At 33.6% G+C, this 27,331-nt stretch overlaps 1 protein-coding gene across 1 annotated transcript in view; it reads right to left on the bottom strand.

Annotated features, from left to right (window-relative positions):
- LOC106635048 (uncharacterized) overlaps nucleotides 1-27,331 on the bottom strand; it is a 259,340-nt gene that overhangs the window by 187,359 nt on the left and 44,650 nt on the right. Inside the window, exons 4-5 of the mRNA XM_063606829.1 lie at nucleotides 19,379-19,474; nucleotides 11,463-11,580 (exon numbers count right to left, since the gene is read on the bottom strand). Of these exons, the coding sequence (XP_063462899.1) occupies nucleotides 11,463-11,537 (75 nt within the window). The 5' untranslated portion in view covers nucleotides 11,538-11,580; nucleotides 19,379-19,474. The remainder of the gene's footprint in view (nucleotides 1-11,462; nucleotides 11,581-19,378; nucleotides 19,475-27,331) is intronic.

Raw genomic sequence — 27,331 nt, 5'->3', positions numbered from 1 at the left:
AATTATAAAAATAATTCAACTTAAAAAATTGAATTAACTATTGAAATTAATAATAATTATTATACTAGAGAGGGAGATGATTTTACAGTGTTTTCTCAAGAAGTCTGTCAGACTATCACTAAAATCTTGAGCCATAATTAGAGAACAGCCAGTTGGATTCAGTTCTTACCTTTTATTTGTACTACATTGGAAAAACGTAAGTCACCATTGTAGGTGATCTAAAATTGCAACATATATTGGAAACTCCCTTAGTCAATTCCCAATACTCAAATAAAGCATGGGAGTCTTTGATGATATAAAGCCAACATTGTTATTCTTAATGAGATGCCAAGTCAACAATCATTCTGCCCACATATGTGAAAAAGTTTGTTTCTAGTACTCTTGGAGCTAAGGTGCTAGTAATTTTATAAAATGCAAATTAAAAAAAATGTGAGCCACAATTTACAATGATGGTTACTATATGCTACTTAAGAACTAACAGTTCTTAAGCATATTTGCCATATTTAAAACAATTATTGGACATACAGTAGCTAAAATCATCTTGAAAAAAAACAAGTTGAAGGATTTGCAATTCTCTATTTCAAAACTTGTAACAATGTTATAATAACTAACACAGTGTGGTACTGGCATAAGGACAGACATATAGATCAATAGATTAGGATTAAGAGTTCAGAAATAAATCCATACATCTATGATCATTTGATTTTCAACAAGGGTGGTATCCAGACAAAACAATGTGTCTAAAGTAGTCTTTTCAACAAATAGTGTAGGGTCACTGGACATCCACAAGCAAAAGAATAACTTGGACCCTTATCTCACACCATGTATAAAATACTCACAAAATAGATCATATATGTAAATGTAAGAGCTAAACCTATTAAATTCCTAGGAGAAATCATAGGTGTAAATATTTGTGATGGGTTCTTAGAAAAAATACCTAAAGCACAATGGACAAAAATGTATATAGATAACTTATATTCCATCAAAATTAAAACCTTCATGTTTTAAAGAGCAGCAATTAAAAAAAAGTGTAAAGACAACCCACAAAATGGAAGAGAATATTTGCAAACCACATATCGTGTAAGTGACCTGTATCCAGACTATACAAAGAAATTTCACAATTTAACAACTAAAAATTGAGCACAAGATTTGAATAGACAGTTCCCCAAAGAAGATATACAAATGTTCAATATGTGCATGAAAAGATTCTCAACATCATTAATCATTAGGGTTATTCAAAACAAAATCACAATGAGATAAAACTTCTAAAAAAACAGGAGTACAATGGTACTATCTCAGTTCACTGAAGCCTCCACCTCCCAGGTTCAAGCAATCCTCCCTCCTCAGCCCCCTGAGTAGCTAGGATTACAGGTATGCACCACCACGCCTGGCTAATTTTTATATTCTTAGAAGAGACAGGGGTTTCACCATGTTGGCCAGGCCGGTCTTGAACTCCTGACCTGGTCTCGAACTCCAAAGTGTTGGGATTACAGGCATGAGCTACCACACCCAGCCGAGAACTTTATTCATTGCTGTTTCAACTATAAAATGATGTAGCCACTTTATAAAACAGTTCAGTTTCTCTAAATATTAAATAGAGTTATCATATAACCCAGCAATTCTACTTCTGGCTATATACCCAAAAGAAATAAGAACATATGTTCACATAAAAATATACACACAAACGTTCAGAACAACATTATTCATAATAGACAAAAAATGAAAGCAACCTAAATGTCCAATTACTGATAAATGGGTAAACAAAATGTCATCTATTCACACAATGGAATGTGATTCAACCATAAAAAGGAAGTACTGTCATATGCTACAACACAGATGAACTTTGAAAACAAATCCTAAAGGAGAGAAGCCATGCATAATAGGCCACATTTTGCATGAGGTGTTTATATGAAATGTCCAGAATAAGCAAATTAATAAAAACAGAACTATATTAGTGGTTTACCAGAGACTGAGAGGAGGGACAGATAGGGAAAAATTGCTAATGCGAATGGAGTTTCTTTTTGGTGTGATGAAGTGTTCCAAAATTAATTAGTGGTGATGGTTGATCAACTTTGTGCATATACTAAAAACCACTGAGTTTTATCAAGGGATATTTTTATATATTTTATTAGGATTGTAGAAGAGGTGAAAAGAGCTTTCAGGTAATATGAAAAAAAGCTTTTAGGTTATACTGAATTTAGGAAGAAGAATTCAAAGAAGATTTAGTGACAGTCTGAATCAAATATCTGATTAGTGACTATAAATAGTGACACATGGAGTTGAACAGGGAGACAGCAGTTTCAAAATCTATATGAAATGAAATGAAAAAGTCAAATAATTTTGTCTAGATTCTAGATCCATGAGATTACAATTGCCAAGTATGTATAAGAACTATGACATGAAAACAATGGGGTCTTGCTCAAGGTGGAGTCATCTTAAAAGCACTTTTCTTCAAAACATTGGGAAAATGCTACAGGACTAAGCAAAGATTTTTTTTGAGTAAGACCTCAAAAGTCCGTTATTAAAAGCAAGAATTGACCAATTAGATTACATGAGCTAAAAAAACTTCTGTGCAGCAATTTAAACAATCAACAAAGTGCAGAGACAACCTACAGAATGGGAGAAAATATCTGCAAACTATCCATCTGACAAGAAATTCATAACCAGGATATATAGAGTTCAAACAACACAATAACACATAAAACCCAAATAATTTCATTAAATTTTTTGGTAAAAAATATGAGTAGACATTTCTCAAATGCAAACATACAAATGGCCAACAGACATATGAAAAAATGTTCAAGATTACTCATCATCAGGGAAATACAAATCAAAACCACAATGTTATATCATCTCACCCAGATAAAATGACTCTTATCAAAAAGACAGAAAATAACAGATGCTGGGAGGATGTGAAGAAAGGGAGATGCTTGCACACTCTCGGTGGGAATTTAAATTAGTCCAACAACTACGAAAGATGGTACAGAGCTTCCTCAAGAAATATAGAGCTACCATGTGATCCAGCAATCTCAGTCTTGGATATATATCCAGAAGAAAGGAAATCAGTACATCAAAGAGATAGCTACACTCCCATGTTTATTGCAGCACCCATCATGATAGCCAAGATCAAACTGTTTGGACACTTCAAGCTAAGTGACCATTAATGATGAACGGATAAAGAAAATGTGGTATATATACAAAATGGAATAGTATTTAGCCACAATGAAAGAATGAAATATTGACATTTTCAGTAACACAGATGAGCCTGGAGGACATTGTGTTAAGTGAAATAAGCCAGGCACAAAAAAATAAGTATCACATGTTCTCACTCAAATGTGGAAGCTGAAAAAACTAGCGATCTCATGGAGGTAGTGAGTAGAATGGTGATTACCAGAGTCTGGGAAGGGTCTGAGGGAGGAGGGCATGAAAAGAGGTCTGCTAATGGGTTCAAAAATACAGGTAGATAGAGTAAGTTCTGCTATTCAATAGCATAATAGCGCAGCTACAATTAATGAGCATTTATGCTATATTTCAAAACAGCTAGAAGAAAATATTTGAAATGTTCCCAACACAAAGAAATGATAAATGTTTGAGGTGATGGATATCCCAATTACTTTGATTTGCATTACACATTGTATGCATGTTTCATAATGTCACATGTATCCCATACATGTGATACATATAACTATTATGTATCAATTAAACATAATTTATGAAAATCACACTTCTTCAGAAATTAGTTGGTATGATGAAAATAGCTTCCAAATAATTAAGGAGAAAGAGGCTAAGATGGAAGACTAATGAAAATGAAAACAAAATTGAGTAGGTTAGAAAGTATTTAGTGATTCATACCAAAGGAAAGATTAAGGAATTTAGAAACAATATTTGTAATCTGTGATGATAACTGCATATACTATAAATTTAAATTATCTGGCATTTTTTTATTTTTTATTTTTTAAAAAGGTGACTGGGTGCAGTGGCTTGCGCCTGTAATCCCAGCACTTTGGGAAGCCAAGGCGGGTGGATCATCTGAGATCAAGAGTTCAGGACAAGCCTGGCCAACATGCTGAAACCACATCTCTGCAAAAAATACAAAAATTATCCTGGCATAGTGGCAGGCGCCTGTGATCCCAGCTACTCGAGAGGCTGAGGCAGGAGAATCTGTTGAACCTGGGAGACGGAGGTTGCAGTGAGCTGAGATTGCACCACTGCACTCCAGCCTGGACAACAGGCTGGAGTCTGGACTCCATCTAAAAAACAAAAAAAAAAGTAATAGGTATTTCTCATAGATTTCCCTTAAATATAAAATTTTAAACTAAAAGTTACTAATGGAATGATATATTTTGAAAAAAATAAAACTAAACAAAATAAACAAGATAAATCAAAACAAGCACTTGAAATGAGAAAGCTGAGTAGCATAATATTTTTGGAGGATGGCATTATTTGAGTGTTTATTCACAATCTTGGTGGTGGAAGTATATTGGAGAAATTACAGATTAGAAGGGAGAAGAACAAGAAAAACATCACTCTGAAAGTGTAACATTGTTTTCTGGAGCCAAAAAAGTATAATGAAATGGTGCATCCCTCATAACTTTATAAAAATAATAGAGACTAGATGATGAAATACAGCAAAAATATAGTAATATGTACAACTTCAAATTCTCAGTCATCAGTTGGAATTTCCATTGGCCATCAGTAAAACAACTTAAAGCATTTTGACTTGCCTTGCTAACAATTTTATCTGACAAAAGATTTTAAAAAGTAGGTAATATAGGTGGGATAGGAAGTACATTTAGGAAATATTTTTAGCAAAAGGGGGGATGGGACGGCAAAGTGGAAGTGACAGAGACCTTGGCAGAAGACTATTTTGTTATCTCAGAGAACAGTGAGTAGAGTCAGAGGTGAAGCTGCTATGAGTGTCAATGATAATCTTTTCCTCTTTTATTTAAAAAAATGTCTATATGCCATTTTGTTGTTTTGGTATCTTTGAAGAATGACAGTTGGAAAAGAACATTTTTAACAGAAGTCTTATACATGGGTAGGTGAGAGGAATAAGGAACATGGGGAAAAGGAAGCTAAAATAATGTTTTTCTAAGAAAATAATTTAAACAACAAGAAATTAGTTTTCTGAGAAAATGACCAAAAATTTTTATTTAAAGATGCTCAAATAATAGCTGATTAATTTGTTTTTAGACAACTGACATACAACTTTTTAGCAGTCAAAATTCTTAGCCTATGTAGACTTGGGAAAAGATTGAGAAGTTGATTACTAAAAATAGACTAAGACACTTTTGTACCTAATTAAGCATCATATGAATGAGAAGTTCATGTAATCCTGAAAGAGCATGTCTTACCTGATTCCTCTATACTCAGACTATCCGAGAAATTGATTATGTTTTCTACATAAGTAAATATGTGTACCAGAAGCTCCATGTTCTCAAATTCTCACTCTCATCCTCTTCACTTTTGCCACAAATCTATTTCATTCCTTGCCTTTGTCATGCCATGATATGAAAGCGCCAATAATAAGAAATTGTGCCAAAATACTTCATGATCTTTAAAAAATATTCAAGTTTTTGCCATCTGGACCCTGGTCTGATATGTATAATGAATAATGAAACATTAAGATTGTATACCTGTTATTAAACTGAAAATTTATCACAAATAAATCACATTTAAATGCTTGCAATAAAGACTTTTTTTACTGTTTTGTTAGGGTTTGGTATAGGGAACGAATGAAATAAAAAATATTTATGAATACTTATTTCTTATGAGTAGAGTTCCTATTTGAGAAATAGATAACACAGAATCTGGGTCTAGATTAGAACTTGAATTCTTTCTGTTCAAACCACTGGGATGTGCTACTGTAATATATTCACTGCCAAGAGATACATTACTGAGAAAATGATGAAATCTATCATAGACAGAAAAATTGACTTCCCATCAACTGCATAATATGAAAAGAAAAATTGTAATGAGAAGCACTGTCAAAATATGAAATAGTACAAAATATATTCATCATTCACATATGAGAAGAAAGAGAAGCACCTGCCCATAGCAGACACTTAAAGGTAAACGAACAATAGGTGTAAGGATGGTAGTGCCTCATGTTTGGATGATGACGTTCACATTTGCCTCGTTCTATATTTATTGACAATTTTTTAACTTCAATAAGACCAGAGCAACAGTTTCAATGAGGATGGAAGGTGTAGAGAAGTCTTAGCCAAAGACAATAATTACAATACACCATAGGTCAAAAAGCCACAGGCTATTAGAGTTCAAATTACTATCATCCAATCCTGTTTAAATCCAATAGTACAACTTTAAAGAAGAATCTAAGCATTTATAAATATTTATGTATTCTGTATTGAGAGGTCAGTCCATTACTTGTTTTTCTTGCTTGCTTGCTTTTTTGAAGACCAAAAAAATAAATATATTTAAGAAGCTTTCACAGAATTGGAGACATATATTTATTCTTTATTCACCTTTTCACATTGGAATATAAACATATTATTAATTGACCAACCAACTACATGCCAAAGCCAATAAAATCATGATGAGTAAAACCAATAAATACTTCAAGTGAGCTCATCCATCTCCCTAAAGTTATATATGAAATGTTTTCAAGAAAAGAATAAAAATTTTGAGAATTAATTTTTTATCTAATTTTCTGCATATCCATTTTAAAATATAAACAGATGACAAATTTAATATTTTGACATATGATTTGTAAGGCAGCATACAAATCTGAAATATTTCCACTAGACTGAGACAACTTATGCATTGTATTCTTTTTACTCACACTCCTAAACAGATGTTGGAAACAGCCATTTTCCTAACATATTTGTAGGCAGATTGCCCTAGTTTTAATTGCCAATCTTAACATTTTGCTTCTTAAAAAATTTACCTTATTTTATTTAAATGTATCAAGATTAAGTGTTTTAAAACTCACCCAACTTCTAAAATTTACCAGCAACACATAGCAAAAGGAATAAAATCGAGTTTGTGATGATTTGCCAAACTGCGGTACACAGAAACTCAATCTCATAATCTCCAAATTATTCTAGAAAATTATGAGAAACAGGTAACTAAAGAGAGAAATAACAAATGCCTTCCTGTATTTAAAGACCTCTAATGTGAAAGAAGCAGTGGAAAGAAAGCTGCATGGCCTTAGAAAGAAGTCTAATCCACTTAACAGATACTTCAAAAGAGTAGATTTTCACTCAAGACAATAAAAAAATTTTAATAGCTTAAAATATCTAATTATTTGTATGCCTGATGGTGATGATTGCTGTGTTGATAGAGATAGCCACTAAAATATACTACAGCTATCTGTCAGGGTTGTTTTAGAAAGTATTTTCATGTTAATGTTCCTAATACAAAAGAAAGGATAAATTCTTGAGGTTATAAATATTCTAATTACTTTGATGTGATTATTACTCATTGTATGCCTGTACCAAAACATCACATATACCCCCTAAATATATATTCCTATTACGGACCCATAAAAATTGAAAATAAAAAAAAATTTAAAAAGAGATGAGATGAAAAAAGCAGCAGTAATATCCCTTAAAATGTTAAATTCTGTGGTTCAAAAATAACACTTGTATTAAAATTGTTGCCTGTCTGATATTTCATTTTCTTTCTCCTTTGAATTAAGGAAAATTGCATAGTGTCTTTTTGTAACTCAGAAGAAACAGCAAATGATTAAAATATGTTTAAAATGACTTAAAAATTGTTTAAAAAATCAACATTAGTTAGAGTATATGGAAATTGAATTTTTCATGTAGTATTGATGGAAAATAAATTATTATAAGTGTTCCATAGGATCTAGGGATTGTGTGTGAGCATTTCTTGGGTTCAATAATAACATTCTCAGGAATTATCTCCCAGAGAAACACCATACAAGGTTATCTCAAAGTTACCCACAGGAAAACTCATCTTACTTATAATAGTTTCAAATTTTAAGCAACTCAATAATGACTGACAATTAAACAAATTTTATTATATTAAATAAATTGTAGTACATAGACTATCAGGCAGTCATTAAAATTGATGATATAGAACTATTTTATTTATTTACACAAAGATGTAAGAAGGTGTATCCGTACAAACAAAACCTCTCTTTCTGTGAGTAAACACACATCAATACACATACATCCACAGACACACATTTAGACTCAGAGTTAAATATGGGCACTGATTTTTATACTTTTTCTTCTACTTATCCATATCATTTAACTTTGTTAAAAGGCATGTATTATTTTAATGAGTAAATATCGAATTATTTTCATAAGTAAAAAAATTATGACAGTTTATCTTCGGCATGGAGGATCTAAGAAAATAAAGAATAAAAGAAAAATTCTTTATTGATACAACGAAGAATGTGTCAAAATCAGCACACAAGATTAATGTACAGAAGTCAATTATGTTTCCATATGAACAAAATAACCCGCAAATGAAATGAAGAGAACAATTCTATTCATAATAGTGTCAAAATGCTTAGGAACGTATTAACTATATTAAATAAATATTCAGTGAGATCCTCCTGTATGACAGGCCCTGTTTTAGGCCCTGAAACAGGCTGACCAACAGATAGCACTCCCACCCTCATAGTTTCTATGCAGGTGGTTTGCATTTTTTAAATTTTCCAGATGAAGTTGCAATGAATTTTCACTCATAAGTAATTTTTATACTTAAATATGTGTTCTGTTAGATGGTTTTCTAGAATTGCTGTATTATAGGGCATGCAAATTTTAAAATTGTGATCAATATGGCCAATTGTCTTGTGAAAAGATGGTATTCACAGTCTATGAGAGAGCACTTACATTTAAACAATAGAAACCTGAGCATATAAATGTGCTTAAACTTAATGATTTTCAAATAGTTCCAGTTTTGCAGTAAAATTAATTTCAAATGGAATTATTTAAATTCTTTACTTATCATCTAATTAAATTTAAATTATTGAATTAGCATCTAATTTACAGAAAGAAATCAAAACTGAACTACAACTATTGTACAGATAAGCTCATCCAAGAAGTAAAGATCTTCTTTGCTGAAAGCTAGAAACAACTGCATTTGCTACTGAATTTTTCAGTAATCATTCCTCACGTATAGAATAAGAAGGGTCATGTCATACTTCTTTTCAAAACCAAATCAAGTTAAAAAACTAAATCAAATATTTAAAAGAAAACCGCCCACCAAAAAAGGAAATTCCCTTCCCTCATTTGAAAATAGCAGTATGTTACCTCATTAAAATACCAATATGTAAGGTATGTGAGGTTGGTAAAGAAGGAAAAAAAAAAAAAAAACTCTTGTCAACTCTGAGGTTAGCAGGCTTTGTAAAAGTGACGTATTCTAGAAGCAGAGGATTATTTAGTGTACTGAAAGGTAAAAGGAAGGCCATCAAAAATAAAACCTCCTTGTTAAGCATGAATCAATTCCCAACTTAACATACACATTCACAAGCTTCAAAATGTGCAAGAATAAAAATCAAAGTCTACTACAGAAAAATCTGTAAACACTTATTCAAACATGGAGTATACAACACATAGTATTACTCAAGTCCCCAAGGATTTGGTTTAATATATTTTCCTATATTAGTGCTTGTAAATACGGGGGAAAGTAATGTGTTTTTATATTGCTTTTGGAATTATTCCCAATTACTACACAGTGTTTTTTGTGTGTGTGCTAGAAACTATCCTTAATACATACATAGTCTAGAATTATTATTCCAGCAGTTATTCTTACAAGAGTTCTTGAAAATATGAAATATATTAAAGCATTTTGTGCATAGTCCACAAAAATTAGCAAGCACTTGTGTAACAACTACGTAAAAAGGTATACAAGCTGACTTCACCATCACCCACTTCAAATAATATCTATATAAGCATTTAAAAAGTATCTAACAGAAAGCCCAATAAAACCCTACCATTTCTACCGTTTTCTTATCAAAAGTTAATGTGACTTGTACAGGAAGTTACATGTTGCCATTGTCTATGTATACTTTATATTTTGGTTACCAATAAGAGTTAAGTCCTCTATGCTTCCACTTATTGACTTCATTGCTATAAATTTCCTATTATGTTACTCCAAAAAGTAAAACAGTGCAAATGTCCATTCAGTGGAATACAACTCAGTCATTAAAAGAAATGAACTACTGATAAAAGCAGCAACATGAGTGAATCACAAAAGTACTATGCTGAACAAAATAGCTAGATACAAAAGAGTATATACCTTTCTACTCCATTTATTTGAAGTTCTAGGACAGGAAAAGCTCATCTTTAGTAATAGAAATCAGTGGTTGCCTGGCATGGTAACGGGGACTGGGAATTAATGGTGAAGTGTTATGAGGGAAGGTTTGGGGAAGAGAGAAATGTTCAGTATCTTGACTGATGTTTATTACACTAGTGTATATATGCTATGCATGCATTTGATAAAAACATATCAAACTATATGCTTAAATTGAGTGAATTTTTGGTATATAAGTTATACCTTAAGTTGATTTTAAAATTCAACAAAGGAAAGTGACTAAGAAGAAGAATAGGAATAGTTGGTCAGAATTGACAGAATTGCCTTCTACTGCATATTAGACACTTGATAAATATGTACTGAATGGATTTATTGCACACAGCAGTAAGCAAGGCAACCACTATTTCTCATATTTTATAGATTAAGATTAAGACACTGAGATTTAGAGAGCCACAAAATTAGTCAACAATGAACTCTCTTGGTAGGTCACAGGCTAATAAATTGTAACTGTACCAGAATTCAAGTATTTCTGTAATATAATGATGTTTCCATACATATTACCTGCACAATTCAAATTCAGTTGCACATAACTAACTGCATGGAGTTACAGAAATACTTACATGATACTCTGTTAAAAAGAGTATTCTTTGAAATAATTCAGTTCTGGATCTTAGAAATCTTTCATTATAAAAAGCTTATTCAAGAAAATGGTATTTGTTAAATTGATATTTTTAACTATAGACTCAAATGTGAATACTGAAACATTGAATTTTTAAATAATTAGTTGAATTTCCTATTATAAAGGTTGGAATGACTCTACTTCAATCCCTGTGCAACGCATGATTTAGTTTGTTCTATAATAGAAATTAAGAAGAATATAAAAATGAAGACATGCCTGTTGCAATCAAGGAGCATATAGTCTAAAAGAGAATAAGAAGCATGTACAAAAAGAAATATTATGAATGGCTTATTAAACATTCTGGATTCATAAGGACACAAGTAGAAAACAAGTTTATTCTTCCCCCATCATATGTCTTCAAATCAGCTTTCCTAACCTGCTTTCTTAGAATTTTATGAAATTCTGGGCAGTTTCATAGTTTATTCACTCATGTTCAGATAAATAAAAGTCAGTTTAGTCTTATTATATAAGTTCTGAAATAACACATAGAAGCTTATTGTGAAATCAGATGTACATAAATCGGAGATCTTACCTTTTCATAATCTATAAATAATTTCAAGGAGATAAACAGCTGAAAGGCACAGCAAGCCCTGAAGAGTGAAGACATCTCCCCAGGTTCTTTTTTCCTATGTCAAACATTCACCTCTGGCCTAGAATAACAAAAGAGGTTGAAAACATGCAACAGGGAAAAATTAAATTATGAAATATTGTTATTTTATACTCCAGAGGGTTGTATAGTTTATATCACGTTCTTCACAGAGGCATGCCTCATAAATCCATAGATTCCGGGCTTATTTATTGTAAGTAAATAATTCTGTGGGGTAATTCTTTATATGCCTCTGATGACACATCAAACAATTCCTATAGCTTTTGTTCTTAGGTAATTAATAGTCCTCTCATCAGTCTATTCATAAAAACAGTCTTGTTTTGGTAATTAAAATGTCCAGGTCAGTGTAATAATCACAATTCAGAACTGTTGACAATATAATTCTTCCCTCATCTAGCACAGCACTATCTCAGCTTGGAAAGTTTGCAGTACTGAGAGGTTATTATTGAGCCAGCTACGCCCTCATTCCCAAGTCACGGTATCCCACCCTTCTAAGATGAGGCCCAGGGAAAAAAGGACAAGGGAAATGATCCCCTATCTACAGGCTTATGTGACTGCCTGGAGCTCTCATCATCAAAGTACATCATTAGAGCATTGATGTACTTTGGGTTTTGTATGCTCAAAGATGACTCCTTCCGGGGTGTTTAGCGGATTTCTCTGAAGTTATCCCGTAGATACCTCCAGTTGCAATTTCCATGACACAGACATCATGACTGTGCTCCTTCAAGCAGCTTAAACTTCAGCCTCTGGGCCTCCACTGATATGTTACTCTTCCCAGTGACTTCATCTCTCTTGGTAACCTTTGTGAATGAAATCCATTTCATGGATTGCCCTGATTGTCTTTCCCATGGGTCTACTCGACTCACAAGAAGACTTACACATACTTTCTCCAACTGTGAAGGTGCAGTTTGCTTGCAAGATAGCCTTCTTTCTCCTTGTCTTTGCTGTCAAGCAAGTATTCTGCCTGTGGTCTCTTGGCTGTAGAATTATTTTGTTGAGAAACAGACACAAGTTCCCTAAACTTCAGGGATGCAAATAAACTTTGAAACTCTTCTCACTGGCTACATGTAAAGTGAAGGCTACATGTAAAGTGAAGGCTACATGTAAAGAAGGCAAAACATCTTACTCTCTTTTCCTACTGAAGGATAACTCTCTCTACAGGTATCCTCTCTGTCAATCCTTCAATTCCTATTTAGTAGACTAGAAGTGACTTATTATTAACATTAGCAAAACCATTTTTCCAAATTATTAGCTTGTCCAAGATAGCTGAGGATAGTTGGCAAGAATTATATAACCTAAGGTTCTTAACCTCAGGAGCCTCAGCTTATACTGAGAAAGAATGACTTCCAAGACAACACACACACACACACACGCACACACACACACACACACACACACACTTACTTTCCATGTTTGGTTACATTATTAAGCAAGGCAGATAGTGTTAACTTCCATAAGATAAGAACAAATTATGTGCAAGAGAAACATGAATAAAGATAAAGAAGTAATCATTTTCTAAACACTCCCAACAACCTGGGAACATCTATACAGTATGTTTCAGCCCACTGCATGATTCAGACACTTCAATAGAATATGATTTTTGATACTGAGCTAAAATATGCTTCCTTGACTCTGTTTTTGGTTCTGCCTTTGAAAACCATACAAACCAAGTTGACATTTCAACCACAGCATAGCCCTTCAAAATATGTACCATATTTCTACAGAACTAACTACCACACTCAAATTATTTAGTCATTTCTCAAAGAAATGGCTTTGACTCCTGTCAGCATACTGGGTACTCCCCTCTAACTCTATTATGTTCTTCCTTCTGTCACTCTTCCTAAAAGTCATGTGCCTGAGACTACAAAAGTATTGAAGCTGACGGAATTACCCTAAATACTATATTTCTAAAAATGCGACAAAAATACAATATCACTTCTTGTAGATAGATCATATAGTTGACTTTTCTGAGCTCTCAGTTTAAAAAATTCTAATACAGGCGCTTTTTTAAAAATTTAAAAAATGGAGTCTCATAATATTGCCCAAGCTGGCTTCAAACTCCTAGGCTCAAACAATCCTCTTTCCTCAGCCTCTTGATTTGCTGGGTCTACAGGTGTATGACACTATACAAGGCTAATATAGGTTTTAAAAATAAAAAATTGAGGAAGGCCAGATGTTTTGAAACCTGACCTGTCATGACCTGGACAGGATGCACCAACACCTATTCCAAAATCATTCTGGAGTACTTCAGAAAAAAGTGATTAAAATTTTTTAAATAAATTTTTCAGATAAAACCTGGATCTGAAATAAGATGTGAAACTGATATGAGACTAAAAAACAATAGAGTTATCTATTACATCAAACCAAAAAATGAATTCTATATAATATGTGCAAATTAATATAGACAATGAGAGTACAAAATGCCTAAACACTTTCTTCAAGGAGCTTACATTATTTCTAAGAAGAAATAATAAATACCCATAAATATATATTAAAGTACATTGAAAATTTCCATTGGCAGTTTTGCTAAAGGAATGAAAAGAGATGTGTAGGGGTTCAATAAAGAAGACTCACTATCAAAAAATTTTATGAAAAAGGACATCAGCTGAACTAAAAAACTGACTCAAATTCAGATCAATGGAGAGGATTAAGATTAGCATTCTAGGTGACACAAATCCCGTGTACAAAGGTCAAGAGAATAATATATAAGGCATATTTGGTCATTACAAGTAAATTATTATATTTGGAGAAAAGGAAGTCTTACAAAATAAGTGGGGAAAGGTGGTCATATGGTTTGCCTGTCCTGCCCAAATCTCATGATGAATTGTAATCCTCAGTATTGAAGGTGGGGCCTGGTGGAAAGTGCTTGAGTCATGGGGGTGGATCCCTCATGGCTTGGTGCTGTCTTTGCAATAGTGAGTGAGTTCTTGTGAGCTTTGGTCATTTAAAAATGTGTGGTACCTTCCCCCTTACTCTCTCTCTAGCTCCTGCTCCCACCATGGCTTCTCCATTCACCTTCCACCATGATTGAAAACTCCCTGAGGCTTCACCTGAAGCTGAGCAGATGCCAGCACAGTGCTTCCTGGCAGCCTGTAGAACCAGGGGCCAATTAAGCCTCTTTTATTTATAAATTGCCCAGTCTCAGCTATTTCTTTATATATAAAATGCAAGAATGGACTAACACATGTAGGATGAGGCCAGAATATATGAGGTTTTAAATGATGAATGAGAAGTTTAAACTCCAATCAATTGGACAGAGATAGTCATTGGTAGCTTTGATCCAAACAATGATAACGCATAAATCAGTGTTTTAAGAGGGGTAATCTAGTTGAAGCATATGGAACAGATTGGAAACAAGAGGATTCAGCTGGTGAATCAGCTGGCGAATTAGAATTAACCATGAATGAATGAGGTGAAATAACCAAGGACTGTTAAAAAATCTCTATCTGAGAAAAAAATACAAAAATAGCAATCTGGTAACAGCCTTAATGTGGAGCAAGAACGAGAACGTCTACAGAGATTACAAAGGTAATACTGTTGTTACTGGCAATGATAGAGAAGAAGGAGAAGTGGATAAAACCTGCTAATTTGAGGTAAGAGTAAAACATCCAAAAGCATCTGGCAAGAGCTTTGTAATGTGGGCCAAAACTCAGGAGGGGGACCAAAGCTGATATGGATTCAGCCATAAAGAAGCAACTGAACTATGAACCATAAAGGAGGAAAACAAATAACATGAAGTGCATTAGGCCAACCTTGGGAAACAGGAAGTAAAGCCAATGGAGGCGGCAAAACACCCCAAAGAAGAAATACAACCAGAAGAAATGTATCATATCAATCCATTACAAGCCAGAGCATGAGCAGAGGAAGAACTGAGATTGTTAGGCAGCAGATGTAGGGCACTTTATATTAAAGCTTCTGAGACCAACCTAGAAATCAATTAGTATGCAAAATCAGTCATTGAAGAGATAACCTGATGAAGGAAAGATTCGATAAGATAGTCTTTAGGCTTGGTTATATTTATTACCCATGAGCAGTGGTAGTGAATTTTTAACATTGCCAGACAGCAAGATGGTACTATAGAAACTAGAAGAGGTGGACGTTCAAGAAACAGAGGATATTTAACAGTGCTAAATACATAAAGTAAAAAAAGAAGATACTTTGATGATCTTCTGATAATTTTTCTAAGCAAAATTATGTATAGAAGAGTTCTTCCAAATTGTTTCAAATTTGTTCTATTAAATTGGCTTAATGTTCCTATTATGATGCTATTTTATGCTGCTAACAAACCTTTTATAAACCTCATCCAAGTCTTGGTCAAATAATAAAAAATGCTGAATTAATGAAGTAGAAATTAACGATAATTTGTTCAAATAGAAAAAGAGCATAACTTCAGTAGAGTTTTAATTGAGTAACAATTTCAATATTTAGACACTTACTAAAACTGGTATTTTAAAGGAAAAAAAATACATCTGTTAACATGCTACCCTTCCATTTTTTTAACAATTTAGTATATATCTTAATAAATAGATGTCAGAATATATCAACTATGAGATGGATATATGCTATCAAAATTCATTAATGTAAAATTGAAGTGACATGTTTCCTAACTGTCTTTATAATTACATAAAGCATCAAATATTGAAGAATAGAAAAAAGAAAGTATTGCTTTTTCCTCATTCCTCTGCCCAGGGACAGTATAATAATTTTAAGACATTAGATATTGTAGACAGATGATATGATTAATTCACATTTTTCTGTTTGCTATGTATGAATGGCCACAAAAAATTCTTCCCATCATTTTATTTCTTTCAACTGTCATGATATTATTCTTCTCCTCTTCAAAGTAAGTCCATTTGAGTTACTTGATCTATTTACTTCAGAATATTTATGTATATCAAGAAGGTTCTTTTGCATTGTTCTTGTGCACTGAACAATGCATTGTTCAATGCATTGAACAAGCATTGCATTGTTCTTATCTAAGGATATGTTCTTTATAAATCTAGAAGAATGTGACCTTAAGTAGTAATGATATCCAAGACTTTAAGGAAAATATATTTAAAATTAAGAGGTAAACTTTGCTCAAATATTATATCAAATACTACAATAACAGAAATTCTAAACGTAATAAGATCACGGCCACCCCCTGAGCAAGCTGATAGACAAGTTATTGAATGAATTAATTGTCATAAAACAGAAAAATGCAAATAATGCTATACGAGTATTGTATGTGGGGGAAAAACCACATAGAGTAAGAAAAATAATTTATTTTAGACGAAAAATTGAACATTTCTGTATGCAAGAAAATGAATATGTATTGAGAGTGAGTGAATATTGTTATGGAGAATATACACACATATTAAAATGTATACTTGGAATTAGTGATAAAAATGTGTTTTTTCTCTTTTTTTAGTAATTCTTTTAAAATATTTTCAGAAACATTTCTCTTTAGTGTGTAATTCAAAAAAAATTTGCAGATGTCTCAATTTCTGAAGTCATTTAATTAAAATGAAAACTAAAGTGCCACTGAGAATGAAATAGTGGAAATATCATATAACTTGGAGTCAGAATTCTGCTGACCTGAATTCCAGTCCTGACTGCTTCATTATTAAGTTTCCTTAGCTTCAATTAAGCATTTTTAATGAGTTTGGACCAAGTGGATGTTTTTCAAACTTCTCTTAGCAACATAACTCTTTCTTCAAAGGAAAATTCATGTGGAAAAATAATATATTTTAAATGCCCCAAAACAAATAAATCAGAGAGAGAGTGTGTGTTCATCCAAGATCAGGCACCATGGGGGGCAAATTGAAAACCACTAAACCAGCTGGTGCTACCCAATGCTAACATTTGGGAACCCTCAAAATGGTAATGTTATATTACTCATAATAGCAACATTTATTGACATCTGGCTTAAACACTTTATATATTTTACCTCATTTACTATCTAATAACACTAAATAGAAAATGAAACCCAATTCATTAATTTACCAAATACTCACACAGCTAGTAAGTGATAGAAATCAAACCCAGACAATGCAACTCCAAAGCTCATACTGATTTTCACAAGAGCTACCATTTGTTAAATATTTACTACATACTAGGCACTGTGCTTGCTTAATGCAACAAAAATGTTGGCTGGGTATTATTATCCTCATTTTGCAGATGAGGAAACTGAGGCTTAGATAATTTAGGTAACCTGTTTGTGGTCACACTTCCAAAAGATATGTATGTCTCCCTTTTCTTTGACATTAGTAAGCTATTCATCAGCAGTTTTGAATTTTTCAAGCCCACTTACATGTTACCGTTGTTACTTATGAACATTTGCCACCCTTAGAAGTTGGATATGCACTGTGAAAATCTGGTGTGTGTGTGTGTGCACGTGTGTGCATGTGGGTGTATTTCAAAGCTAGGCACCATGGTTCCCTGTAGGGTTAAAATATGGAGAAAGCACAGGAAATCATAGTATCATTCCTTTATAATAGTATGTATAGACAGCTCAATGGTTTACACACATAATCATTATTCTTCTTTAAGTCTGTAAATAAACTAATTCTACTATAAACAGAAGACAGATACCTAATGAATGCAAACATTTAATATAAATGATCATTTTTTAATTAGCAGATATTTAACACTTTTTCCACATTTTCTATAAATTTTGCAAGAATAATCCTCATCAATATTCTAAATATTGAATATTAACATCATAAATACACATGCACACAATAGCATGAATAAAGAATATTTGAATCTCCAACAGTAAAAAAAATTAGACAATCCAATCGGAGACATTTTCATTTTTAGAATTCATAAATTAAAGGACACTTTGTTTTAGATTTTTCCTAACTTACAACTTCTTCAGTTTCTCATAAATAGAACATAAGGAGAAAGTGATTTTAAAGAGATATTGAGCCTCATATATTAGAAATAAAGTGCTGGATTTCATCCAGAAGCAAACTGGTAATTGTGTTAAAATGTGGATGCTGAAATCTCTCCCTGAGCTGCCTCTTCAAGTTGACCAGGTCATGCTAGTGACTGCCAAAAATCCAAAATTGGCACTTGTTCTCAAGTCAGTATATAGGGTCTGGCCAGCTGGAAAATTGCCTGAGGAGTTGCAATAATTTGAAAATCATCAACATAAATTTTCTCCCTAAAAAGAATGCTTCTTCTGGGGAAACTGAACCACTATTCCAGGGGTCTGTTGACACATTTTAGGTACTTTACCGACAGCACATCCAGGAATTGGCCTGAATTTATGCTTACAGGTCCAAAATTGACACCCACTTGGAAAGAATGGAAATGAACACAGCCCCATTTCCTAGGAAATAAGAACCTCAGTTTTTGAAAAAATCCATATTAATGTCTTGACACAACGCTTCATATTGGGTAAGAGTTTTCTATCTGTACTAAAATCTTCCTTCCACCAATGGTCCTTAAATAGCTTTTGATGGAAAATCACAGCAATTTCTGGTATAATTGAGAGTGGAACTGAGGAATTCATTAACTTTGCCTAATACAGTTGCCATTAACTCTGCCAAAAGGAAAGACTTTACAAAAGTAACTTCACGTTACCTGACCACGTTGCACTGCCCCGTATATTAAACACTAAACTGATAACATCTTTAAAAGGCCTATTGAAGGTAGCCAAGAGTCTTATCATTCAACCTGTGGAATGCTTTATCTCTGAAATCAAGTTACATAAGCCAATTATGTAAAAATATTCCAGGGCACTCTTTGATCAGTTTACTCTCTCCTCTTGGAATACTCATAACACAAGGATAGGTGGTGTGCTTTTTTTTTCTTTTTTTATTTGTCCTGTGATCTTTCTGAACCTAAGAACTTACATTCACAAAATGGATGATGATCACCAAAGTCTTCAGAAACATTCATTGAAGACACAGCCAGCCAAAGTGATGACAGTTAGCTGAGGAGACACAAATCTTCTGAGAATTATCATCCACATCCTCTTACAAGCTACATTTTAAAGGAATGCTAGAAAATTGTTTTTATGTAATGTTTAGATATGCATTTAATTAACCAGAAGAGCAATTTTTTTCTTGTGAAGAATGTCAACAACATACCCATCTAAAAATTATGACACTATTACATGAAAAGGCTCTACAAACCTAGAAGAAGAAGAATAAAAAATAAGTAGTGCTTTATGATAACAGTATTTTCACATAAATCATGGCAACTTATTCTTACATCAGTCTTCTGGGTAGGAATCAACTATTAGTCCAAATTTATAGATAAGGAAACAGGTACAGTGGTTTCATCATTAGTACGAATGGGTAAGCAATGAGGATGAAGTCACCAACAATGATGACACAAATAGTGTTGGAGAGGAAAAGAGTCAGGGAAGATGCTAAAGAAATCAGAGATGGTGTGAGTGGTCAGAGGGCAGAAGCCACAGCGTTTACATCTGTAACTACTTTTAAGTGATACCTTTACAATAAAGTCCTAGTTCTTTTAAAATGTCTGTTAAAAAAATAAAAAAGCTGACAGACTGAGCTACTATTCTGCCTGATGTCAAAACATATAATTTGATTTAGATCATTTATACAGCAAAAGCTTTATATATGAATTTAAAGTTATTTGAGCTGAGCTGCTGAAAACATTTTATTTTTTACTTCATGGTGTAAAATGAATTTGAAGAAAAAACAAAAAAATAAATAAGTAAATGCATTCACTCAGCAAACATGTGCTGAGTGTCCTTTGTATCATTTACCCATCTCATCTTTGTGGGCTCAGCTCCAGTGTTGCCTTCCCAGAGAGATCATGCCAGTCTAGCTAATCCACTCAGCCCTTGCCCCCTTCCAGTCTCTTTTTAGCTCAATACCCTGTTTTATGTCATTCATAGCACTTATCACTATTTGAAATTATCTTATCTACTTGTCTGTATGTTTATTTTCTATCCACTGCCCACCATTCACCCTCAAGTAGAATGTGAGCCCTTTGAAACAGGAAGTGTGGCCATTCTCATCAATACCACACCCCCAGTGCCTTGAACAGCATCTAGGTGCTGTAGGTACGCAATCTCTGTTGATGGAAAGGATAAAGGTTTACCTCATTTTGCACAATATGTCATATTAAATAATAATTCTGAATATATCATTGTAATTGATTCTCAGAAAAATACTATAAACTACTTACAGTTAGAAAATATGTCTAGAAGGCAGGCACGGTGGCTCACGCCTGTAATCCCAGCACTTTGGGAGGCCAAGGTGGGCGGACCACGAGGTCAGGAGTTCGAGACCAGCCTGACCAACATGGTGAAACCCTGTCTCTACTAAAAATACAAAAATTTGCTGGGCGTGGTGGTGCACGCCTGTAATCCCAGCAACTTGGGAGGCTGAAGCAGGAGAATTGCTTGAACCCGGAAGGCAGAGGTTGCAGTGAGCCAAGATGGCACCATTGCACTCCAGCCTGGGCAACAGGGCGAAACTTCATCTCAAAAAAAAAAAAAAAAAGAAAGAAAATATGTCTAGAAAACGTCTTCCTATACTTTCCCAAGGTCATAATTCATACAACATAAAATCCGTTTTCACAGATTGTAATAGTCGTTGAAAGACACTTGTGTTCTCAAGATGTCTTCAGTACTGCACACTTGCCAGATTGAGTTCCATCTGCCATGTCCATTCTATGTTCCAGATGTAGAAGCAAGCACCATGCCCACACAAACTTTTAGGAAAGCTTTGTTTAATAAACAGTATGAAGAACTGAGAACTACTTGAAAATCCACCCACTTAGTTCCTCCAACTAGCCCAGCTGTTCATGAATGCTAAGGCATGTTTCCACACACCATTACATGAAAAACAATTTGTTTCTTTTTGCAAGATAGTTTTATTCAATCCAGTAGAGAAAATCTATTTATGTTTTAAAACACATTGATATTTCTTGGTTAATTGTATTGTTAATTTTTCTTTTAGACAGATATAGTGATGTACATCATATATTTTGAAATCTGCTTTTTTGTTTCTAATTATAAAAGTGTTGCTAGACTGTTCTGTTTGTGAGAATACATTTCATTTTCTTCTAGTGTATACAGCTAGATTTTATTTTCTAGTTCCAAGAGCAGTTAACTGACACTGTGCCTGGGATCTGGCCTGGGGATGATGTATAATGCATATAGGCCAACCTGGTTAAGAAACAATTCTAATAGGTAGGTCTCAGAGGATTTAGAGGAAGATAGAGCCACATGATGTCAGAAGCATGGATTCCTAAAAGATCACTAGAGGCACATACAATTGGATAAACCCACATTGGACTGTGACTTTAATGAGTTATACATTTCTATTATGTCAAGCCAGTGAGGTTTTAAGAATAATCTGTTACTCAGCTAATGTTATTTTCTATCATGTTATTCATGGTAGAAATGTGAAAATACAAAAATGTATCACCTATTTTTACATATTCGTTATTCTAGATGAACCTCAGAATTATTATGTTTGGATTCTAACTGGGATTGCAATTAATAGAAATGTTAATCAAGATTATCTTTTCATATTTGTAAGGTACATACCTTATTTTGGATAGCAATATATAATATTATAAATATGACAAAAGAATAATATAGTATTATGTTTAGTATTATTATCTTTTATGACAACATATGGTATTATAACAATACTATATATTATTATCCATATATTATTAGTATATATCTTATGGATAATAATATTAAGTACTATAAATATGACAAAATAATTTGAATCTCAGTCTTTACTTAGGAACTGTATATTTCTTAATTAGGTTTATTCGGAGTTATTTGGGGTTTTAATTTATTTATTTGTTGCGATTATGCTGGGTATACCTTTCCTTATATGATTTTCTTGCTTACAGTTTTGTTAGTCATGTTACGTATTTTGTGACCAGTCACATTATTAAATTATTTTGTTCTTTCTACCAGTATTTTTACCTATTCTCTTGGATTTTAAAAATATATAATCATATCATTTATCAATAATGATAATATTGTCCCTTCTTTCCCAATATCTATAATCATTGTTACACTCCTTTGGCTAATTTTATTGTCTATAACATTTCCAGGAAAATATTAAAGAATAGTGGGGAAACTAGGCATACCTGCCTTGTTTCTGACTTCAATAGGATTTCTTGGATTGTTTCAACCAAGAATGATGTTTGTAAATGGTCTGAGATATGCATATAATTTTACCTAAAGTTATTATTCTCTTCCTTTTTTACAAAGGACTTTTCTTCTTTCACCTGTAGTCAGTGGTACTAGAAGATTTAATATTGTTAAGCATTCGTGCAACTAAAATAAACCCTATATGGTCTTGGCATATTATTCTTTTAATGTAATGCTGTATTTTATTTTCTAGATTTTATTTACTATTTTGCATTAATATTCATGAGTAAGATGGCTTATCATTTTCTTTTTTGTGGTTTCTTTGTCAGATTTTGGAGTCAATGTCATATTAGTTTTTTTTTTTTAAAGAATTGGAATACTTCCTTTATTTTATATTCTTGGAACAAGTTAAATTGCACAGGAATTACCTGCTCTTTGAAGGTTTGAAAACATTCATCCACGAAATTCTTTGGTATATTTACAGGCAATGCCCTAATTTAACATCAGAATGAATTCCTTCCATGATCATTCTTCTATTTAGCTATCTATATCTCTTGAATTAATGTCAGTTATTTTCAATTTCTTAAAAAAATGTAGAAACTTGTTCCTGAATTTTTAAGTTGGTTATGCTTTGGAAAATATTAGTCTAAAAAGTGGAAATTCAATATTTTTCAAAAAGATATGTAAAGAAGATAGTCCAAGAAGTATGTTTCATGGATGTTATTAGGATAACATAAAAATAGGATCCATAGTCAATACCACTGGGAAATGCTTTAAAACAAATATTGAAGATTTACTTTCTGTAGGATTTGTCAGAGTCCTTAACATTCTTATGTGCATCTTATCTCTTTAAAGGTTATACTTTACTGCATATACCCCATTTCTAGTAAGCATCTCATGGGATTTTTATACTCTGGTACACTTTAGGAAAGAGTTCTAAAGAAATTTGAAGATCAAGCTTAGTTTTGCAGAAATATTTTCAGGACTAATGAGACAGGATTTCTTGAAGACAAATCCTTCTAGAAAACCTGTCACAACATAGTAAAAATACATAAACTTCAAAAGCTCAGAAACTGGTTTTATTTGATTCAAACATTTTTTCATGTTGTTTGTATATAATTCTGATAAATTCCAAAGACTTTAAATGGTATGTAAAACGTGAAGCTAGAACCATCTGGAAATCTAAAAATAAACATTCAGACATTCAAACTTTAGCTTTAGAACTAAGGACCTTGTATAATTTTTACTTATATTACCTAAAATATTGTTTATTTAAGCAGAGGGCATGTTATATATTATAGCTATCTACTATATAATCAAGGTTTTTGTCTTCCGCAGTATAATGCTTTCTACAACTTACACAGACAAAGAAATTTCATATTCCATCTAAGCAAAACCTTTGTAGAACTCTTTAGAGACTTGAGTCTCCAGAACTAACCTATAATGGCATCTGGAAAAAAATTTCCTTTTAACACCGAATTTTATAAGCTTTATTGAGGTGTCATTGATAATCAAATTTTTTTATTATACTTTAAGTTTTAGGCTACATGTGCACAACGTGCAGGTTTGTTACATATGTATACATGTGCCATGTTGGTTTGCTGCACCCATTAACTCGTCATTTACATTAGATATATTCCTAATGGTATCCCTCCCCACTCCCCCTTCTCCCCACCCCACAACAGGCCCTGGTGTGTGATGTTCCCCTTCCTGTGTCAAAGTTTTCTCATTGTTCAATTCCTACCTATGAGTGAGAACATGCGGTGTTTGGTTTTTTGTCCTTGGGATGGTTTGCTCAGAATGATGGTTTCCAGCTTCATCCATGTCCCCACAAAGGACATGAACTCATCCTTTTTTATGGCTGCATAGTATTCCATGGTGTCTATGTGCCACATTTTCTTAATCCAGTCTATCATTGTTGGACATTTGGGTTGGTTCCAAGTCTTTGCTATTGTCAATAGTGCCACAATAAACATATGTGTGCTTGTGTCTTTATAGCAGCATGCTCTATAATCCTTTGGGTATATACCCAGAAATGGGATGGCTGGGTCAAATGGTATTTCTAGTTCTAGATCCTTGAGGAATTGCCACACTGACTTCCACAATGGTTGAACTAGTTTGCAGTCCCACCAACAGTGTAAAAGTGTTCCTATTTCTCCACACCCTCTCCAGCACCTGTTGTTTCCTGACTTTTTAATGATAGCCATTCTAACTGGTGTGAGATGGTATCTCACTGGGGTTTTGATATGCATTTCTCTGATGGCCAGTGATGATGAGCATTTTTTCATGTTGTCTGTTGGCTGCATAAATGTCTTCTTTTGAGAAGTGTCTGTTCATATCCTTTGCCCACTTTTTGATGGGTTTGTTTGTTTGTTTCTTGTAAATTTGCTTGAGTTCTTTGTAGATTCTGGATATTAGCCCTTTGTCAGATGAGTAGATTGCAAAAATTTTCTCCCATTCTGTAGGTTGCCTGTTCACTCTGATGGTAGTTTCTTTTGCTGTGCAGAAGCTCTTTAGTTGAATTAGATCCCATTTGTCAATTTTGGCTTTTCTTGCCATTGCCTTTGGTGTTTTAGGCATGAAGTCCTTGCCCATGCCTATGTCCTGAATGGTATTGCCTAGGTTTTCTTCTAGGGTTTTTATGGCTTCAGGTCTAACATTTAAGTCTTTAATCCATCTTGAATTAATTTTTATATAAGGTGTAAGAAAGGGATACAGTGTCAGCTTTCTACATATGGCTAGCCAGTTTTCCCAGCACCATTTATTATATTCCCTATTATAAATAGGGAATCCTTTCCCCATTTCTTGTTTTTCTCAGGTTTGTCAAAGATCAGATGGTTGTAGATATGTGGCATTATTTCTGAGGACTCTGTTCTGTTCCATTGATCTATATCTCTGTTTTGGTACCAGTACCATACTGTTTTGGTTACTGTAGCCTTGTAGTATAGTTTGAAGTCAGGTAGCGTGATGCCTCCAGCTTTGTTCTTTTGGCTTAGGATTGACTTGGCAATGTGGCCTCTTTTTTGGTTCCATATGAACTTCAAAGTAGTTTTTCCAATTCTGTGAAGAAAGTCATTTGTAGCTTGATGGGGATGGCATTGAATCTATAAATTACCTTGGGCAGTATGGCATTTTCATGATATTGATTCTTCCTATCCAGCAGCATGGAATGTTCTTCCATTTGTTTGTACCCTCTTTTATTTTGTTGAGCAGTGGTTTGTAGTTCTCCTTGAAGAGGTCCTTCACACTCCTTGTAAGTTGGATTCCTAGGTATTTTATTCTCTTTGAAGCACTTGTGAATGGGAGTTCACTCATGATTTGGCTGTTTGTCTGTTATTGCTGTATAAGAATGCTTGTGATTTTTGCACATTGATTTTGTATCCTGAGACTTTGCTGAAGTTGCTTATCAGCTTAAGGAGATTTTGGGCTGAGATGATGGGGTTTTCTAGATATATGATCATGTCACCTGCAAACAGGGACGATTTGACTTCCTCTTTTCCTAATTGAATACCCTTTATTTCCTTCTCCTGCTTGATTGCCCTGGCCAGAACTTCCAACACTATGTTGAATAGGAGTGGTGAGAGAGGGCATCCCTGTCTTGTGCCAGTTGTCAAAGGGAATGCTTCCAGTTTTTGTCCCTTCAGTTTGATATTGGCTGTGGGTTTGTCATAAATAGCTCTTATTATTTTGAGATATGCCCCATCAATATCTAATTTATTGAGAGATTTTAGCATGAAGTGCTGTTGAATTTTGTCAAAGGCTTTTTCTGCATCTATTGAGATAATCATGTGGTTTTTGTCATTGGTTCTGTTTATATGCTGGATTATGTTTATTGATTTGCATATACTGAAACAGCCTTGCATCCCAGGGATGAAGCCAACTTCTTCATGGTGGATAAGCTTTTTGATGTGTTGCTGGATTTGGTTTGCCAGTATTTTATTGAGGATTTTTGCATCAATGTTCATCAAGGATATTGGTCTAAAATTCTCTTTTTTTGCTGTGTCTCTGCCAGGCTTTGGTATCAGGATGATGCTGGCTTCATAAAATGAGTTAGAGAGGATTCCCTCTTTTTCTATTGATTGGAATAGTTTCAGAAGGAATGGTACCAGCTCCTCCTTGTACCTCTGTTAGAATTCGGCTGTGAATCCATCTGGTCCTGGATTTTTTTGGTTGGTAAGCTATTAATTATTGCCTCAATTTCAGAGCCTGTTGTTGGTCTATTCAGAGATTCAATTTCTTCCTGGTTTAGTCTTGGGAGAGTGTATGTGTCAAGGAATTTATCCATTTCTTCTAAATTTTCTAGTTTATTTGCATAAAGATGTTTATAGTATTCTCTGATGGTAGTTTGTATTCCTGTGGGATTGGTGGTGATATCCCCTTTATCATTTTTTATTGTGTCTATTTGATTATTCTCTCTTTTCTTCTTTATTAGTCTTGGTAGCGGTCTATCAAGTTTGTTCATCTTTTCAAAAAACCAGCTCCTGGATTCACTGATTTTTTTTTATTATACTTTAAGTTTTAGGGTACATGGGCACAACGTGCAGTTTTGTTACATATGTATACATGTGCCATGTTGGTGTGCTGCATCCATTAACTCGTCATTTAGCATTAGGTATATCTCCTAATGCTATCCCTTCCCCCTCCCCCCACCCCACAACAGACCCCAGAGTGTGATATTCCCCTTCCTGTGTCCATGTGTTCTCATTGT

Source organism: Pan paniscus, chromosome 7, assembly GCF_029289425.2.
Source record: "Pan paniscus chromosome 7, NHGRI_mPanPan1-v2.0_pri, whole genome shotgun sequence".
Taxonomy (NCBI): Eukaryota; Metazoa; Chordata; class Mammalia; order Primates; family Hominidae; genus Pan; species Pan paniscus.
The sequence above is the reverse complement of the archived record's forward strand: the minus strand, read 5'-3'. Positions and strand labels throughout refer to the sequence as shown.